The 20,394-nt window shown below is 41.8% G+C and overlaps 1 protein-coding gene across 3 annotated transcripts in view; it reads left to right on the top strand.

Moving 5' to 3' along the window:
* The window catches only part of OSBPL6 (oxysterol binding protein like 6), a 198,327-nt gene that overhangs the window by 124,335 nt on the left and 53,598 nt on the right, over positions 1 to 20,394 (top strand). For all 3 annotated transcript variants that reach the window (XM_035007654.1, XM_035007656.1, XM_035007655.1), the window contains 4 exons: positions 8,631 to 8,723; positions 16,268 to 16,390; positions 18,964 to 19,017; positions 20,215 to 20,328. In XM_035007654.1, coding sequence (XP_034863545.1) covers positions 8,631 to 8,723; positions 16,268 to 16,390; positions 18,964 to 19,017; positions 20,215 to 20,328 — 384 coding nt within the window. The remainder of the gene's footprint in view (positions 1 to 8,630; positions 8,724 to 16,267; positions 16,391 to 18,963; positions 19,018 to 20,214; positions 20,329 to 20,394) is intronic.

Raw genomic sequence — 20,394 nt, 5'->3', positions numbered from 1 at the left:
TAAAAAAAGAATTGAGTGGGGCGCCTGGGTGGCTCAGATGGTTAAGCGTCTGCTTTCGGCTCAGGTCATGATCCCAGGGTCCTGGGATCGAGTTCCGCATCGGGCTCCCTGCTAGGCGGGGAGCCTGCTTCTCCCTCTGCCTCTGCGTCTCTCTCTCTCTCTCTGACTCTCATGAATAAATAAATAAAACATTAAAAAAAAAAAAGAATTGAGTGTATATGTGTATTGAAAAAAGGCTGAAAGTAAATATAGCAAGATATTAAAAAGAGTTTGTTGCTAGTGTGGTAGTTTTAATTTCTTTTTTCTTTTCTGATCCATCCCCCCCATTTCTGCAATGAATGTTTATTGCTTCTGTAGCAAAAAAAAAAATTATGTCATATTTTTTGAGTTATATTTTGTGAGTTAATGTGTATACATATGTAGCTTTAAAATAGTATTTTGAATATAGTAAATATAAATGTCAGCCATTTTAATAATGAAATTGTAAACCCTAACTCCGTAAGTCAAAAATTTAAAATTAAATGAGTATGTAGGATATGCCATGTGGGAAACTTGGAGCAAGGTTTTAAAACCAGAGGTGCTAAGGCAGGAGCTGGGCCACCATTTCTCCTCTTAACTACCTGTATTTATCTCATGGCAATTTAATTTGTTTGTTCTTTCATTCAGCAAATATTTATGGGTACATAAAGGCAAATCATAGATATATCTGCTCTGAGTTCACACAGGTGATCAAAACAAATTAACTCTGCCGTAAATACACATATATAAATGTTAAAGAGATACATACAGGATTTTTTTTTTTTTTTTTTTTGCTTTTATTGTTAGTAAGATCATGTGAGTGATTGTCATACTGAAAACGTTTGTTCTGGATCATTTGAAAAGCCTTGTAGAAAATTATAAATAATCTTGACTTTAGTGTTCTGTTCGAGTCACACGTAAGTGCTATCTTGCCTTTTAAATTAACTCTGCATGTTTCAGAGCCTTTGCTCTTGAGGTGACCTAGTATTTGTCCCTGTTATTTGCCATTTGTTTATAATTGCTGCAGTGAAGTATGATCCAAGTTGCTGGGGTTTTCAGTGATTTTGTTAGCGTGTTTGTGAGTTTTGAGAGTACAGGTAAGAAGCAAACCCACCAGTAAGTTCTGGTTCTAGTGCTCTTTGTAAGCAACCATGGGGATTAAAAAGCTGCTTATTCACATGCTTTTTACCACTTCATAGTCAGGATTGCTTAACTACTCTTGGCTGTCAATGGACCACTTGATGAAAAAAAAAAATCCTGATGGTATTTCTTATGATGCAGAATTTCCAACCATAGGCCAGTTCCATGTGGGACCATGGCTGTTGGTTCTTAATAAGTTTCCTCTTTCTACGCAAAAGGAGTCAAGACTGTGAGGACTGCCACATCTCCCTACAGAGCTTCCCAGGTATGCCGTGTGGAATTTTCCCAGCCACTATTTCTAACCTTTTCTACTTTCATTCATTTCCATGGCACTTATATGGAGATTTATGATTAATGCAATTCTGCCATTTTTCAGTGCAAGTAAGACAATTATTACTATAAAGAAAGTAGTAGAATTACTGTTTATTCAGGCGTGGCCTTCTGGCTTTGGTGATTTTAATATTTTATGCCATTCCAATAATAATAATAATAATAATCATAATAATAATAATAATAATAATATTTCCTTGCGGGAGTTATTAAGAAGCCAGCGGCATGTCCACGTGCCTCTGCCACTGCTGTTCAGAAGGGTGCAGGATCTCTCGCTCTCTTCGGCTAGCACGCATCTCGGGCATCTGTCTGTGCTCACGTGGTCAGCTTCCTCAGTGAGTTCTGATGCTCTGGTCAGGAGGTGCTGCTGCCTGCTGTTACTAGGCTGACCAGCTAACATGGTGGTCATGTCGGGTATGGATTCTTCACTCGCAGATGTCCTACCCCGCCAGGGTGTTTGGATATCTCTTTCTGTGGCAGTAAAAATACTCAGGATTCCTAAAGATTTATTCTTAGATCACTTACCAGAGATGTCAGCTACCATTTATTAAATGCCCACGGTATGCCAGGCTAGCACTGTTGTATACACTGGGTACCAGCTCTGTGACTTGCCATGTCTTCTAAGGTAGACATTGCCATCCCCATTTTATAGCTCAAGGACACTGAGGCTGAGAGAGGGTCCTGATTTGCCCAAGTCACATGGTAAATAGCAGCATAAGGGTTGGTATGCTCATCTGTGTGACTGCAAATTTATGTTCTTTTCTCTGCAGCCCCGAAGGAAAAGCTAGCTGGCTTGCTCATAGTTCTTGACTTGGAAATGAACCTTAAGGTTGCACCATATTTAAGAGTGCTCTAATCTTTTTTTTTTTTTTAAGATTTTTTATTATTTATTCATTTGAGACACAGAGAGTGAGAGAGAGAGAGCATGAGCAGGGGGAGAGGCAGAGGGAGAGGGAGAAGCAGGCCTCCCACCAAGCAGGGAGCCCAATGCAGGGCTCATTCCCAGGACCCCAGATCATGACCTGAGCCGAAGGCAGATGTTTAACCATCTGAGCCACCCAGGCGCCCAAGAGTGCTCTAATCGTTTTTTGTTTTGTTTTGTTTTACTCATTTCTGCCTCTGCTTCCACGAAAGGTTGTGGTTGAGGATGGCCTTTGATGTGTTCAGTTAGTCTTGAGGGAATACACTGCTTGAAATGGCTGCCGTTTTGCCATTTAATGTTGGCTTTAATTTCAGTAGAAGGCAGTGCTTAAAAGCTTGGATGCAAAGTAAAATCCCAATTCACATTCCAAATCCAACACTTACTGACACCGTGTCATTAATTTAACCCCTCTGTGCCTCTCTCGGTTCAATCAGCTATAAAATAAATGTCATAGTCATCACTCCGAGGCTTTTTGTGAAAATGGAATGAAATAATCCGTGTAAAGCCTAGAGACAGGGATGCAGAGAACACCACACGTCACCCTCCACCACCACCGTTCTCAGCACTATCACATGAAGGTTATGAGCATCACTGAAATAGTGTTGCTGCGTTAAGATTAGATGTAACTAGAAGAGACACAAGCCTCACAGCCAAAAACCTGAAGGAGAAAATACTTTAGAAGTTTATAAACTATTTTAGGTATTTTTCTTTGAAAATATTTTACATAATTCACAAATATCAAAATAGGTGTGATCATCAGATGAACAATTTCAGTGGCAGTAACGTTCAGAGAGCAGTGGGCCTGTTCTCCTTATCAGTGTCCTAAATTTGTATGAAAAATGAGTCTGCAGAAATTTGTAGCCACAGCCTCAAATAGTTACAGCAGTTCCTGTGTGTCTTTGAAATGCAATGAGACTAGAGACAGACCTCCCAAACTAGGAGACCCGTTCAGCGGATCTTGTGCGCTCGCATTTTGAGAATCACATTCCCCCTCCGTGGGAGTTGCATCAAATGAATTCTTACCAAATTAAAGAGCTGTAGTGACATGTGTGTCCTGGCCTCCTGGCTTTACGCTAAATATGCATCCGTTCTCTCTGAGCAGGGGGAATAACGGGCAACTGAGTACTGTCTCTGTGTGTTCTGAGTTCCTTAAAAAACTGACCATCTAGGTTCGTCACTGTCACAAATGTACCACTCTAGTGGGGGAGACTAATAATGGGGGACACTATGCCTATGTGGGGACCAGTGGTATATGGGAAGTCTCTGAAATCTCCTCCCAGTTTTGCTGTGAACGTAAAACTGCTCTAAAAAAAAAAGGCTTAGAGAAAAAACCAAAAAATACACAGACCTGAAAAGTTGTAATTTTAGTATTTGAAAGGAAACTTGATTTTAAAAGAATAATTTACAAGTTTATGTAATCCTTTATTTAACCTGCTTATATAATATGTAATAACACCTTGAAGATATTTGGCATGTTTCCATGTCACCGTGAAAGAATATGAAAATAGCCAGCTTGTGAAGAAAAATACACAAAAGTATAGCACTGATTATGATCGTAAAGGAAACCTTATGAAATGGATTCAGTTTTGTTACTGAAGATGTTGCCACGTTAGATTTGACCCAGCCGTTAGCTTTAAATCTACCAAACAAGAGCACTGTGGTTAATCTACTGGCTGTTTCACTTTTAAAAGTTAAGTTCTTTAAAATGTTTTCAAAAGCTCTATCCCATTGGAGCTGTGATTTTTTTTTTTTTTTATAATTCCAGTATGAAGCTAGAAGGCAGTTTTATGCCTAATCGTGTCAAGGATTGCTAAGGGACTGGTCTCTACAAATTAATCAGAGCTCACTGAAAAACTCCAGAAATTTTTGGCTGGCCACAGTGTGCAGGGTCTTGTGCTAAGGGTGGGTTGGCAGTAGAAGAGGTGGGATAACAAGGTGAAGATGAGCTGCTCTCTGCCTTCAAGGAGCACCCAATCTAACTAGAGTCCAAGACTGAGTATGGTGAAGTTTAAAAACTGTCTTCTTTTTATTTGCCAATATTGAAAATAGAACATTCAAGTATTTAGATGTTTCATTACAAATAATGAATAGGTGGCTCAGTCAGTTAAGTGTCCAACTCTTGGTTTTGGCTTAGGTCATGATCTCAGGGTTGTGAGTTCAAGCCCCGCATTGGGCTCTCAGCTGGGTGTGGAGCCTGCTTAAGATTCTCTCTCTGCCCCTGCCTCCCCCCTTAAAAAAGAACAAAAACAAATAAAACAATCAAAACAAATAATGAATGGTTATGTGTAGGATTAAATAACCTCAGGGATATGCTTTTGGCTTTAAACTCTATGAGTGTGAAGGTAATTCGTAAGGTAGTGGGTTAATTTTTTAGGATTGGGTAATAAATAATTGGATAGACAGCGATAGGTTCTAATAATATACAAATGTAAGACTGCGCAAGTTTGCATGAGAGCTTTTGGCTTCTTCATTATCATTACAGAAGTTAAATGAAATAGCTTATTTTTTGAAGCTAGTGACAATAATAATGAGTATCACCTGGTAGTTTTATCAATTATGCTTTAATTTTTTAGTAAAATGTATACATACATTTGTGGTAAGAAAACATTTATTTACAATTTCTTAGTAAACTTTTTATAATTATCTGTGACTTGGCAAATCAACGTTTGGAGCTTGTATTTTTCACTCAGCTTGAATGTGTGCTGTATTGTACTATGTTTGAAATAAATGAACCTCTTTTCTTCTATAATAGAAACTGTTTTGTAAAACCAGGTAGAAAAAAAACTAACATTGTGTTATTTGTCACAGATACTGCAGGAGGTATTTTGTAGATTCTTCCTGGTTTGGTCACTAACCCTTCTGATTCACAAAATCCTAGCAACATTTTAAATATTCCCAGGTATCTATAGAGACAAAACTCATTTTTTTTAAAGATTTTATTTATTTATTTGAGAGAGAGAGAATGAGAGACAGAGAGCATGAGAAGGAGGAAGGTCAGAGGGAGAAGCAGACTCCCCGCTGAGCAGGGAGCCCGATGCGGGACTCGATCCCAGGACTCCAGGATCATGACCTGAGCCTAAGGCAGTCGCTTAACCAACTGAGCCACCCAGGCGCCCACAAAACTCATTTTTATCACACTTTAAATATCCTTAATTGCTCTTCCATGTCTGTGGCTTGGTTTGGAAATTAGAGGATTTAGTTTCCTTCCTCTGGCTAAATTCCTGGGTTAATACTTTATTTCCCGCCTTATAGTTGCTAAGGTCAAGTTTCTTTCCAAGTTTTGCTTTTCTTACCATGTGTATTTGTTGGGGGCGGGGCCAGGGAGGCAACGTGTATGTGTTTTATTGCCCAACACACCTGCAAAGATGAGGGTAGAGGAGGGTCCTTAAAGAGAGAGGCTCGAGCCAAATATATTTCACTGGACGATTTAGAGTAAGTAAAATCGATAACCAAAGGGAACCAGGGTTAAGATGCAGGTTTACAAAAATTGGTTCAGCCATGGGGCACCGGGGTGGCTCAGTCGTTGGGTGTCGGCCTTCGGCTCAGGTCATGATCCCAGGACGCTGGGATCGAGCCCCGCGTCTGGCTCCGTGCTCCTCGGAAGGCCTGCTTCTCCCTCTCCCACTCCCCCTGCTTGTGTTCCGTATCTTGCTGTGTCTCTCTCTGTCAAATAAATAATAATAAAATCTTAAAAAAAAAAATTGGTTCAGCCTTATTGAGGTTTTGGTTTGTGGGCTACCTTTTGAGAGTTACTGCTCCAGAAGCTAGGGGTTGGAACGATGATTGGGAAGTTTGACCTTTCCTTTTCTATTTTTCTATGTTGTATTTGAATCTTTTATAATGAGCATATATTAGTTTTGTCATTTTAAAACATAAGAAAGAAGGGGCGCCTGGGTGGCTCAGTTGGTTAAGCAACTGCCTTCGGCTCAGGTCATGATCCTGGAGTCCCGGGATCAAGTCCCGCATCGGACTCCCTGCTCAGCGGGGAGTCTGCTTCTCCCTCTGATCCTCCCCCTCTCATGCTCTCTGTCTCCCATTCTCTCTCAGATAAATAAAAAATAATAATAATAAATAAAACATAAGAAAGAAAATGAAAGTTGGGAGGAGGGACGATTACCTCCCAGAAGAAGGTAATAATGTTTTAGTTTCAACAGCAATAAAATTCTCATTTTAGTTTCTAATTATATGATCTCAGAATACATCTAAATTTTAAATTTAGCTGATGTGTTTCTAATAGGATCCTATCCAAAATACCAACATGAGCAAACAAATAATGCAAGTTCCCGGGCCTTTGTTCCCTTTTTGTCTGTTAAAGATCTGAGCACACACTACCAGTTTTTCCCTCCGTAAGATGCCTTTGCTTTTTTTTTTTTTTAAGGTAAAATGAAAACAGTAGATAGAGTCTGACATATTTATTCGATAAAATATCATAGATATAAATGGCACAACATAATTCAGAATCCACTAACATTTATTTAATATCATTATCATATATCTCACTTAATGTTTACATTAAACTCATAAGGTAGCTCTTACTATTCTCTCCTTTTCCAGAAGACAAGGAAATAGATGCGGAGAGAAATTAAATAATAGCCCCAAACAAGTACTTAGTATGTGTCAGAACCCAAGTTCAGTTCTCGTTTCATCTGACTGTAGGCCAGTGGTTTACCTGATTTCGCTCATTTCTCATCCGTTTCTCACTCAGCAAATCTGATGATTCCTGCCCATCAATAGCAGTGTTCCTATCTGGGGTGAGAAGGTGGGAGATTTTCCCTGGGGGCCCATCAGAATCTATGTGTGGGATGATATGTGTAGTTTGGAAAAGATGCCAGAGATAATTCTACTTCCCTACCACCTGCCCCAATTGACATTTTCTGCATTACCCCACACTGTACCATGATGATTTGATTTTAGTCAATACTGACTTTAGAATAAAACTTCTTTTGGTTTTCTATTTAATAACTCTGTAAAAAGGGTTTTTTTTTCCCCCAACAAATTTCCCAGGCAGTTCATTTCATGGAATATTTCTGGGTTAGTGTGTTTCCTTTTCCCAGAAATAAATCATGCATTATGTGGGGTAAGGAACTCTTTTTTTTTTCCCCTTTTTTTCATTCTTTTAAATCTAAATTCAATTAATTAACATATAGTATATTATTAGTTTCAGAGGTAGAGGTCAGTGACTCATCAACCTTATATAACACCCAGGGCTCATTATATCACACGCCCTCCTTAATGTCCATCACCCAGTTACCCCATCCCTCCCACCCCTCCTCCACTCCAGCAACCCTCAGTCTGTTTCCTGAGATTGAGAGTCTCTTATGGTTTGTCTTCCTCTCTGATTTAGTCTAACATTTTTTCCTCCCTGCCCCTATGCTCCTCTCTTTTGTTTCTTAAATTCCACATAGGAGTGAGATCATATGATAATTGCTTTTCTCTGTTGACTTATTTTGCTTAGCATAATACCCTCTAGTTCCATCCATGTTGTTACAAATGGCAAGATTTCATTTTTTTTTTATGGCTGAGTAATACTCCATTGTGTGTGTGTATGTATGTGTGTGTATATATATGTATACACACACACACACACACACACGTGTGTGTGTGTGTGTGTTCTGCATGAGTTGCCTGTTCATGTACTTTGCCTATTTTTCGGTCGGCATGTTATCTTACTGCTTTTTATAGTCTGTAAAACACATCTGCTGTTTATTGTATTTGATGAATTGTTTTCTTCTCTGTGCATTTAAAAGTTATTACAAAATATTACAATTATAATTATTTCATAAGGGTTATAAGAAACTCTAGAGACTTAAGTGGTATTAAGGCTCTGGGCTTTTTGGATACAGACTTTCCTTTTTGTCTGTTGCCCTTGGAGAGCTAAGCAAAAATTTGTATGTAAGGCTAATTGTCTGAGCGGTAGATTGCATTCTCATAAAGGTATAAATATGTTGAGACATGCTCTGTGGTTTTTTAAATCTGTGTGATCTCTGACCTTTTCTCAGAGCTGAAACCAGTACAGCAGCAGCAAATGCCTAAGGGGGGAAAGCCAAATCCTGTGCTGACATTTTTCTGACTGTTATTGCTGCCTTTGGTCTCCTCAGGAACTTGCCATGGTTAACATGGCTCACTGTTCTTACTGTGATTTGTGTGGTCTCACCCCCCAGGTCCATCTGCATGAAAACTGGGTTGTCTAATCCTGGGCTGTATTTCCATGTGTTTTCAGAGTATCCACGTACTGGAGAGGACTGCTTCCTCCAGCACCGAGCCCTCTGTCAGTCGGCAGTTGCTCGAACCAGAGCCGGTCCCCCTCTCCAAGGTCAGTGACGGGATGTGGTGCTTTCTCGGATAGCATGATGCCTGTTCGGCGGCCAGCGGAACTGTAAACAGGCCTTCCACCTGACTCCCCTGGGGTCGCTGTGATTCCTCTCGTAGGCCTGCGCTGCCACGTCTTTCCGCCTCCAGTATGTAGGCTTTCTCTGCCCGGGATAAGGGAGGAATAGATGAAAGTATATTTTGCTGGGAATTGCAGGACTACAAAGATCCAAAATACTCTTTTGGTTTAGAGGAAGAGAAACCATTGTCATTCTCCTGTTGGAGACATGAGCTACTATTTCTACATCAAGCTAATATAAAAAAAATCACTGGGTCCAGCAAAAAAATCACAATACTAACAATAGCAGCAACGGCCACCATGATTGCCTGTGCACTGTGTTCCAGGCACGGTGCCAGGTGCTTAAATACATGATCCCATTTAACAGAACCCTTGCTAACAGCTCCATGCGCTGTAGGTATCTGTTACGTTTACAAATACGGAAACCGAGGGGCGCCTGGGTGACTCAGTCATTAAGCGTCTGCCTTCGGCTCAGGTCATGATCCCAGAGTCCTGGGATCGAGCCCCACATCAGGCTCCCTGCTTGGCGGGAAGCCTGCTTCTCCCTCTCCCACTCCCCCTGCTTGTGCTCCTCTCTCACTGTGTCTCTCTCTGTCAAATAAATAAAATCTTAAAAAAAAAAAAATACGGAAACCGAGAATTAAGAACTTGCTCAAAGTCTGAAAAAGCTGCTAAGTAGCAGGGCAGGGATTCAGACTTAGACTGTTTCAGTTCTACCCCACCTGCAGGTCCAGTAGCACCTGCCTGGAGGGGTTGTTGGACATTCAGAGTCCCAGTCTTCCCCTCCCATCTGGCCTTCCTCACTCTGAGCTCCGAGGAGAACACTACAGACTACCCATGAAAACCTCTTCAGTTTAATGGAAACCAGCGTTCCTTCCCTTCAGCCTTCTCTTCCTTGGACTGGGGACACATCTAAATTCATTTATGTCTCAAATGCAAAAAATCATAAAGAAAAGTTGAGGAGATGCCATCCTACTCATCCCTACCCTTTGCTCGACTCCCTGCATTTTCAGCGGGCTGCCTCTCCTATGGAGAAACTCAGAAAATAGAATGCATGGGGATTTGGAATGCAAATATAAAAATAGCACTGTATTTCCCCCAAAAATGCTTTGAAATATGTATCACTGATTCTTCCACTCTGCTTTTCCTATATTAAACAGAATCCTTTAAGGAAAGAACACACTTTATGGTATGGAATATATATGCTTGTACTCTTCATAGTTGAAAGATATTGCAAGCTATAAAGTTTGTGTTATTGGACAGGAGTAGACTGTAAAACTAAGGAAAGGGGTTATCAAACTTAATAATGCAGAGAGAAAGAGAAAATAATCTGATTTCTATTTGAATGGCAAACAGAGAGAATGCCTACTTGGTAACTACAACTAGTAATCTCTTTGAAAACATCAGTTCTCTCTTACAAGCAGCTAGTGGAGAGAGAGGAAAAATAAATACTGGGGCAGTGGAAGAAGCAGCTAACATTTCTTGAGCACCTACTTTGTCCCAGGCATTGCATCAGTACAGATATTCTCTCACATCAGCCTGCTCAATGAAGTGACTACTGATGTTCTTCTCATTTTACTGATAAGGAAAACTGAGACTTGGAGCATAAGTTAGTTGTCCAGAGTCAGACAGCCGGGAGGTGTGTGCCAGAGACCAGGATGGTGAGAGATACACGGTGAGAGGAGACCTCTAAGACTGACACACAGAAACAGAAAGGAGAGTTGCTGGTATTCAAAGCACAAATCAGGAGGAACTTCCTGGTTGTCGAACACGGGGAGGCCCTGGGGAATTGGCGCCCCTGCAGAGGGCACGGAAGCTCCACACCCTGTGCCCAGAGCTTGCCCTCTGCATCCTTTCCACCTGGCTATTCCTGAGTTATGTCCTTTTATGATAAACTGGCGATCTAGTAAGTACAAGAATAATAATAAAGAGCAAATGCACACAAGACTTGCTTTGGTTCCTCGTCTCCCACCAAGTGCATCTCTAGCGTCCTTGACATCTCACTTTCTACTCCAGCTACATGCGTCTGCACACAGTTCTCTGCCCTGGCCGTGCTCTTTCTCTCCTCCACGGCGGCATGTCTGTTCCTTCTGGAGTGCTCTCCTGCACCTAGCTAAAACTCCTACTCTCCTAAGTCGGGCCCACAGGAATCCTTCTGCAAATGCTGCTCCTCACCTCCCAGCCCCGACCCACCCTCCGCCCCAGCCTGTCCCTGTACTTGACATCTCTTACTTTATCTTACATTCTTTCTTACATCAGGTCCTCTAGAAGGAGGACTGGGCGTAGGGTGGTTGTGATTCATTGAGGGAGAGCCCTCAGGAGCAAGGATAAGAGCAGAGGTTAGGGCAGTGCGGTGCTGGCAAGAAGGAGTTTGGGCTGGAGTCCCCCCTTGAGCCTGCTCCCAGGGTGAGCCCCGGAGCATGAATTGTACCACAGAGTGGCTCTCACCCTGAGGCAGGGACTTTTTGTTCCTTCGGCTGTTTGTACTCTTGGGTCCTTCAGTAGGTGAGAGTCTTGAGGGAGGGAGAGGCTGAGGTGGGGATGCTGCAGCTGTGGAGGAGGGAGACCCGTCCGCAGGCGCGGAGGCCCCAGCTTCAGCAGGCAGCAGTTCACCGGGGAAGGAGGGAGCTTCCGCAGTGCTCAGGCGGCTGGGGCAAGGATCCACTGGCCTGATACGGGCGCCTGGGTCGGGTGCCAACAGCATCCACCTCCCACTACTCCTCCGTGCTGTTACCCGCGTGGATCCTGCTAGAGGACTACTACTCTTGTGGTGGTTTTTGTCCTAATAGATACCACATCTCTCGGGGCCTCCTGAAATCAGAGGATCCCATCCATCCCAGATACCATGGCATCTCACCATCTCTCAGTCCCTTTGAGAGAAGACGGACTTCTTGGGCACCAGTTGGTGGTGGAAGAACATTGTTTGAAGTACACAATGTCCTGACTCAGGATTTGTTGAAATTCTTTGTTCGGTGTTTTCACCTCCCGAAGCATGTTCCCAGACCGCCCCACCCCCGCCCCCAGCATTCATGCATCTAGAGTATACCCTGGAGAAAGGAAATGTCTCAAATGAGCAGACTGTTATCGGATTACTTTCTGTTTTTAGTTATTATTATTAGGTAAAAAGTGTATTTAAAATTTCTAGAACAGCAAAAATGTTTGTATATCTGACTCAAGTTCCAATATGATCACATTAGGGCTTTTGACTCTGTTTCTATTATAAGTAAACCAACGAAAATTAGAGACTTTTTTTTTTTTTAAGATTTTATTTATTTATTTATTTGACAGAGAGAGACACAGCAAGAGAAGGAACACAAGCAGGGGGAGTAGGAGAGGGAGAAGCAGGCTTCCCGCGGAGCAGGGAGCCCAATGCGGGGCTCGATCCCAGGACCCTGGGACCATGACCTGAGCCGAAGGCAGACGCTTAACGACTGAGCCACCCAGGCGCCCTGAAAATTAGAGACTTTAAAACAGAAAATGAGTATCAGTTGAAATTACAAAAAAAATTCTTCAGTTTTCAGAAAGTGACTTTAACTTTCTTAAGGTAGACCTAGTCTACTAAGCATAGAGGTGGGTCATATTAAGCACTGAGATGGGCTGTGTTCATATCTTACACACCTTATTTATAACATCATCAGCATTTATAACTGAAATAGGGAGGATGTTGTTTGTTCTGGATTTACCTTGTTGCCTCTTTGTCAGTTTGACAGCTTATTTAACTGTAAGAACTGTATTAGGATTCTTTTCAGTTTCTTTTGGCTTTAGTAACATTGGATCAGAGTAAATGGAGTTATTTGTTCGGAACTACTGCATTTATGTTTAAGAAATACATTTTAATTTTTCACCTTTTCTATCTTATCCCTTTTTTTTCTTCCTCTGTTAGTTAAACTAAGAAAAAACTACTGTGATAGAAATCAGTAGCCATAGCACCTCAGGAATAAGCTAGTATTGTGTCTGAGTTTAATTAGAAAAAAATCCCAAAAGCACTGTACTTATTATTAAATATTTCCATTTTTACAAGTTATCCAGGGTATTCATATATATATATATATATACATATATAAATATACACACACACACACCACATCATATATATATATATCATAGGTACACAGGCACATCCTGTGTATACACACACACACATCACTTATATATACACATCATATATACACACACAGAATAAATCAAAGATGAACACTAGCCTTCAAATAAGATCTAGCTGAAAATGAAAATGTTATTCTAGAGATGCTATCTATGGATAAGGCTACTAAAAATAGAAATGTCATTAAATACAGCTGCTATCTAAGAACAGAGAAAGCTCTAATGAATATATTTACACATATATGGAGAGTTATTCTTTTATTACTTGACTGTATCAAACTTTTAAAAAGTAAGTAAAAATCCATCATTTTTATGAAAATTTTAGTCCACTCTCCTGGTGATAGTAGAACCTAGTGTTTTCTCTGATTATTCTAACATTCGTAAGCAATGCTTATTTGTTGAATTGTAGATCAATATTTTAAAATGGGAATATCAGAGCACCTCACTTTGTGCTCCAGACCATAATGCCACCGGTACTTGTATTGTTCAAAAAACATGGTATACAGGGCGCCTGGGTGGCTCCGTTGGTTAAGCGACTGCCTTCGGCTCAGGTCATGATCCCGGAGTCCCGGGATCGAGTCCCACATCAGGCTCCCTGCTCAGTGAGGAGCCTGCTTCTCCCTCTGACCCTCCCCCCTCTCATGTACTCTCTCTCATTCTCGCTCTCTCAAATGAATAAATAAATCTTTAAAAAAAAAAAAAGCTTTAAAAAAAAAAAAACATGGTATACAGCCTGAAATTGTCTCATCGGAAACTTTTTTTTTAATTATTGTATTTAGGGGGGCCTGAGTGACTCAGTCCGTTAAGCATCCGACTCGTGAGTTTGGCTCAGGTCATGATTTCAGGGTCATGAGATCAAGCTTCGCATCGGGCTCTATGCATGGGCATGGAGCCTGCTTGGGATTCTCTCCATTTCCCTTTGCCTCTTCCCCCAACTCACGCTCGCTCTCTCTTAAAAAAAAAAAAAAAAAAAAAAAAAAAAAATTACTGTATCTAATTAACAGTTTTGACCCGTTCAGTCACAGTTCCTGATAATATTATCTTCAAATAGAAGATTACTTTTTGGGCTGTTTGTAAGGGGACACTTACAGATACTGTAAAGAGTTCTTAATGTTGGTAAATGGATACCAGTAGGTGTGTTTTTGTAAGGTAAATATCTCATTCACTGGGGACCCCTCCTCATGGATGACCAAGTAGACAAAGAAATGGCACTGGTCTCAGATTGGTTTTTCTTGTCCAGTGGGGGGCATTTAGAGTTGGATTTGGAAGGACAGAGGCACAATGTTGGCTGAGAGGGCTTTTTATAAGCCAGGAGTATCTCCTAGGCTTAGTGATGCTAGAATGAAGCAATGCTCGGCTGCATCTCCTAGAAACATAACTTACTGTGAAAAAACACCCCCCCCTTGGGGCGCCTGGGTGGCTCAGTCGTTAAGCAGCTGCCTTTGGCTCAGGTCATGATCCCAGAGTCCTGCTCAGCGGGAAGCCTGCTTCTCCCTCTCCCACTCCCCCTGCTTGTGTTCGCTCTCTGGCTGTGTCTCTCTCTGTCAAATAAATAAATAAAATCTTTAAAAAAAAAAAAAAAAGAAAAAACACACCCCCATTTATACGTACTTGACCTTAAAAGAGATGTGATTTGGCCATAGGGGGCAAGCAGCTCCTGGGATGGAAGGAGGGAAAAAGGAAAAGGGGAATGGAGGGTCAATACGTTAGCCTCTCCCTTCCAGTCCCCAGGGCCAGCATCAGTGACTGATCGTGGCACCTCTGCCTCTGGGCCTTGTCAGAGCCTCACGGCCCTTCAGCAGGCTCTGGGCGGCCGCCACCTAGACCTTTGCGCCAGCAAGTCCCTCTGCCCTGGGGTGGACCCCACCAGCCATTCCTCTTGAAGCCTCTGTTCCGTGATTGAAGGGCGGTTCCTGATAGAACGTATCTCTTCGGAAGGCAATTTCGCAAGCCCCTTTGGGCTGGGGCATTCTGCAGAGAGGCCTGCCCTCATCTGTGGAGCTGCATCCAGCCTTCTGAAGCTGAGCCAACAGAGCACTTACCCCGAGAGATTGTGCCTCCCCGCGCCGTGGGAGGGGTTGTAGCCGTTGTGCGTGGGACGTGACCTCGTTGCTTCCGCCTCGCCTGCTTCATTGTGCCACATGCCCGAGCTCTAGAATATCAGTGTTGGTCAGGTCAGCCGTTACTTTGGAGCTGCACAGGCCCTTTAGTATCACCTGGTCCAGGGATTTGAAAACTGGGATGTTGCTAGGGGCCAGGTATCTAACATGGAGGTGGGCCCACAGGGGACTGTGGCAAACTGACGATTTCCGGGCACCCTCCCCTCAGGGCAGGCCCAGTGCTGCCAGATCTTACAGACTTTAACAAAACACTCGAAATTCAGATGTTTTTACATCTGAAATCTTCTGACTTTTAAATGTTGACAACTCATGAAAAAAATCAGACATCATAGACACACGGAACGTGTGTCTTCTTATAAAAGAAGAAACCATGATTTGGTCTGTTTTTAACAGAGGAGGGTGATCGTGTAGCCTCTAGGATCCATCCAGATTTCTGGCCTTGAAATCCCATGCTCTTTCTGTGGGCTCCCAAGGGTGTGTGTTTCTCGGGATATGTGTCTTCCAAAGCATGAACTGCTGGGTGTCGCGAGGCGAGCAGGGCATGTCCCGTGCGCTCTGAAACGCATGCAGCCCACAGCACTGCGTTTAGTGCAGTAGGTGATGGACCACTCAGAACACTGCGGCCTTTCCATTTTACACAGAAGGCCAGGGCCCCGCACTAATTGAACATTTGTCACCAAAACAACCTTCCTTTAAAACGTTCAAGTGCCGTGGTGCCCAGAGATGAACTGTCTGGAAAAATGCATTTTATTTTTTTTTATTTTTTTATTTTTTTAAAGATTTTATTTATTTATTTGAGAGAGAGAATGAGAGAGAGCACATGAGAGGGGGGAGGGTCAGAGGGAGAAGCAGGCTCCCTGCCGAGCAGGGAGCCCGATGCGGGACTCGATCCCAGGACTCCAGGATCATGACCTGAGCCGAAGGCAGTCGCTTAACCAACTGAGCCACCCAGGCGCCCTGGAAAAATGCATTTTAAACCTTCCGAGTACATGCCATCAAAACTCCATTCTGCCCTGAAGTCCAGTGCCCAACCATCTCCGATGGACCTGTGTGCATCCAGGTCTACCTGGAAACTCATTTCACTTATCAGCACAACGCTGTGTCGAATGTGAGACTTTGCTCCAGAATGTGGTTCGTATTTCTGATGTGTCCAGTATTGCTTCAAAGGCAGGTTCTACTAAGAGTCCACTTTGACTGTGTCATCAAACACTGAGAAACATGTGATTTGTTTTTCTTCTTTTCTCTCAGGAAGCTGACAGCTGGGAAATTATAGAAGGGCTGAAAATAGGCCAAACCAATGTCCAGAGACCAGACAAACACGAAGGCTTTATGCTGAAGAAAAGAAAATGGCCTTTAAAAGGCTGGCACAAGGTACCATTTTCATCGTGTTCATCTTCAGATCATCTGCGTCAGGGAGAGGATCTTATTTGATGTCATTAGGTGGAAATCGAAGAGTAAGGTTGCATGTGTAAAACTAATTTTCACAGCCTTTTTTTTTTTTAACCGTATGGGCTTCAACCTATTATACCTATTTAAGTCTGAGATCTGTAATATCTGTATGTAGGGAAACCATATTTTACATGATATTTAAAGTCCAGCTTGTACATGTTGTCTACTCTGCTTTTTTCATTTAAAAATAATATGAATATTAAAAAAAATAATAACATGAATATGTGCTTATTAAATATTCTCTGAAATAAGATGTTTTTAAATGCCTGCATATGTTCTATTGGATGGATTTTTATTAGATGTTCCACCATTATTGAACCAATTCCCTATTGCTGGACATGGAATATATGTCTGATTTTTTTACTATTATGATATTGTGATGAACATCCTCATACACAAATTTCTATTTAAGTGTTTGGGATAAAGTCTTGGAATTATTGTTACCAGTGCAAACTAAAGATGCAAAATTACTGATCTTGGAAGTCTGTTTACTGCCCTTGAAAGTATGTGATTTATTTTGCTCTCCCCTACCCCACATCCTTTCTCCATCTTCCAGTTTTAATTATGGAGAAAATATTTTGTACTACACTGTTACAATTACCTAAGTAAGGAGAATACTGTAATGCTAAGAAGAAGAAAATTGTCCTCCATTTTCAATGTAAGCCCTTCGATAGACCACCAGTACCTTCTCTGAAATCACTGGAAGAACAGGCTCATCTGCTTGACACATTTACCATTGGATTTCATCTCAGAGCAGATGGATCTGTTGGTGTCCAAATGGCTGGGTAGTGGCTGTCCAGTGGCCCAAAGCAGGGACATTATGGATTAGGATCCTTGGGAAATACATTTTTTGCAATTTAAGGGATATACTTAAAATTAATGGACAGGAAATGTTGCCCCACTCCCCTGTCTCTGAGGGTGAAATAAAAACAGATCCAAGAGGCTTCTCACTAGTATTCCTTCTCACTTGTCAGAGCATCCTCAGTCTCCCCTGAACCCCTAGTATTATCCCAATACTAGGAATTTCTTTCGACCTTTGTTCTTCCTTGGATTTTGGCCAACTGGCCATACTCCTTCCCAGAATCACCTTTTGCCTTTCATTCTGGCCTCACCACTTTGCACTTCCTCGAATCAGTGGCCTTGCTAATCTCTTCCTCTGTGATCACACAATAGATTATCCCTGCTAACATTCTTTGATAGGTAGAAATAGAAAAGTAGAAAAAAGAAGTCAAAGAAACCAATGTTCTATGAATCGCTAACTTTAATTTAGCATTCTCACATCCACATCTCGGCAAAACTGGCTGTGGTTCAACAGCCACTCTTTCTGGGCCATGCCTTTGAGCATTTTTCTATGTAAATAGTAGGAGGTTCTCACCTGCATTGCCTTTTCTCCCGGTCTCTAACGTTATCAGGTATTTATTCAAGCATCAGCATATTTGATTGCCCAAGTCATGGGTGATTGAGCAATCAGGTGTTTTTCAACTATGGAGATGCTTTCTTTCAGTGCTTACTTGTTGCCCCTAGGACCTTTGTTGAAGGGGTTTTCATGGCCTTCTGTGCGTTCTGTGCAGAGTATACCCGAGCCTGACCACCTGCCACCGAGGCCACTGAGTATTCCCAAATCACATAAAACCTTCCCAGCAGAGTAATTTTCCAGTAATAGAAAGACTTCTTGCATCTGTAGAGACTATAGGAGGGCATTGGACCCATTGTTCGATTGGGTCCTGAGGGCTGTTTGTTCCCATGTGAATTGCCCATGGAAAGGAAACCAGCAGAGGGTTCCTGAGTGTTTGTGAAGCAATGATGGCTAGATTCATTTGGACTGGACCAGGAGCATCCTGGAGGAGACAAAAACTGCCAAAACTCTTTTTTTTTTTTTTCTCCTTTTTGCCCTTAAAGTAATTCAGAAACAATTTTTAATCTCTTTTACTAATGGTGAAATGTAAGCATTTTGCGAAATGGAGATGCAAGTATATTGCTAAAGCTCCTTCTTAAACTTCCCAGATAATTCATTATTCATAGGTAGAGTTCACTGACTCCTGTAACAGACTTGAGCATTTTCATGCATTTTCCATGGTATCCAGGGAAATGTAGGAGTTTACATTCAGGGTGAAAAAGTCCCTCTAGAGAGGCTCCTCACAGAATCACTGTGACCCCAACCGAGTTATTCTCATTTCTTGCTTTCAAAAACACCCCAGTGTGATTCATTCAGATAGTCCTGGCTGTGGATACCAACCCCACTCCCTACAGGGAAAAGGGTGGTGAAAGATTGCATTCCCATTGGATTGTGTGTAAAAGAATGCTAGTAGGCTGTTGAAATGGAATTCAAGCTCAGATTTCCTGACCATTTAACGTGACTGTTGATGACCAGGTGCACCGAATTCAAATACCTGAATACCGATTGCTAAATGCCAAGCGACGTTAAACACACACTTGTGAATGTTTTATGTAATCCAAAATGCACACGGTAACTGGGGTTTGTTTGGTTCTTGCAGCGTTTTTTTGTCCTGGATAATGGAATGTTAAAGTATTCAAAGGCACCACTTGATGTAAGTAGCACGCAGGACATGTTTCAAAGATAGTTTTAAAGTGAGTAAACACCACTGTTGTGCAAGCCTTGTGACGTAGTTACCAGCTTTGTGCATTTGTGTGCCTGTAAGATGTAACAAGCTACCAGACTTCGGTGTTCCGGGCAAGGTGTGTTTTATGCTTATGCTCATGCTAGCATAAAAATCTCTAACTGGAGCATGAAGATTTAATTTAGCGATTGTGATGGATGTCGTTAAGAACAGAAGGTTAAACCTACAAGTGATACACTAATAAAATGACCCCTTCTGTCTTGGAGAGAAAACCCAAATAGACTTTTTTTCCTGCATCTCTCAATAAGCTATGCTTTCTGTGCTTTTTTTTTTTTTGAGATTGAAAGCAACCTTTGTTCTTATCTGTATCCTTTTAAAACTTACGAACTTCATTTCTGTTTCATGCATCCTTTTCTCTTGGGAATCCTAACTCACTAACATCATTGCAAATTATTTTTCTTGAAGAAGTAGTTGTTTGCATGTAAAACTGGAAGATGCCACCTGCCTTGTCAGTGTGGCAGAGGGAAATAACTCAGGTTTCTGTTTTGTCCCCACCTCTTTCATCGAATCAGCGGTGTGTCCTTGATCAGACAAGGGCAAGCAGAGGAAGCACTGGTTACTCTGTGCTCTCAGTCCCCACTGCCCAGCTTGGCCTCAGCAGCTGGCTTCTGGCTGATTACTTGGGGGATGTTCTGGGTTGTGGGTCAAAGATTGACCGTAGTTATTTTAGGAACCACTAAACATATCTTTTTTTGGGATATAAGCTGTGCAATCTAGAATTATGAAGGTTAGCATTATAAATTATGCCAGAAACAGGACTAAGAAACAAATAGTCTTGGGGCACCTGGCTGGCTCAGTTGGTAGGGCAAGTGACTCTTGATCTTGGGGTCGTGAGTTCAAGCCCCACATTGGGTGTAAAGATTCCTAAAAACAAGTAAACTTAAAAAAAAAAAAAGAAATGAATAGTCTTATTTATTGAAATTGGTGGGAAGTCACAGCAAATTCAGCTGTCCTCAGATTAAGGACCTTAATCATATTCTCTTTGTAAAGGAGGTGTGGTAGTCCATCTCCCATAGATAAAGTAAAGATTACATTACACTCACTTCAGTACAGAAACACAGAAAATCCTATATCCTTCTAGCCTATTTACTAGTCTTCTGACTTCAGATTCAAAAGGGGAAGGTCCATGGAAGCATCGATGTCGGACTCTCGGTCATGTCAATTAAAAAGAAAGCTCGGAGAATAGACCTTGACACAGAAGAGCACATCTATCATTTGAAGGTAAAGTCATTTTTCAGTAGTTTGAGAATAGAGAACAGTTTCTCTGCCACTATCAGGGGAATTCAC

This window comes from Mirounga leonina, unplaced genomic scaffold (genome assembly GCF_011800145.1).
Source record: "Mirounga leonina isolate KUSES-001 unplaced genomic scaffold, KU_Mleo_1.0 Mir_151, whole genome shotgun sequence".
NCBI classification, from domain to species: Eukaryota; Metazoa; Chordata; class Mammalia; order Carnivora; family Phocidae; genus Mirounga; species Mirounga leonina.
The sequence above is the reverse complement of the archived record's forward strand: the minus strand, read 5'-3'. Positions and strand labels throughout refer to the sequence as shown.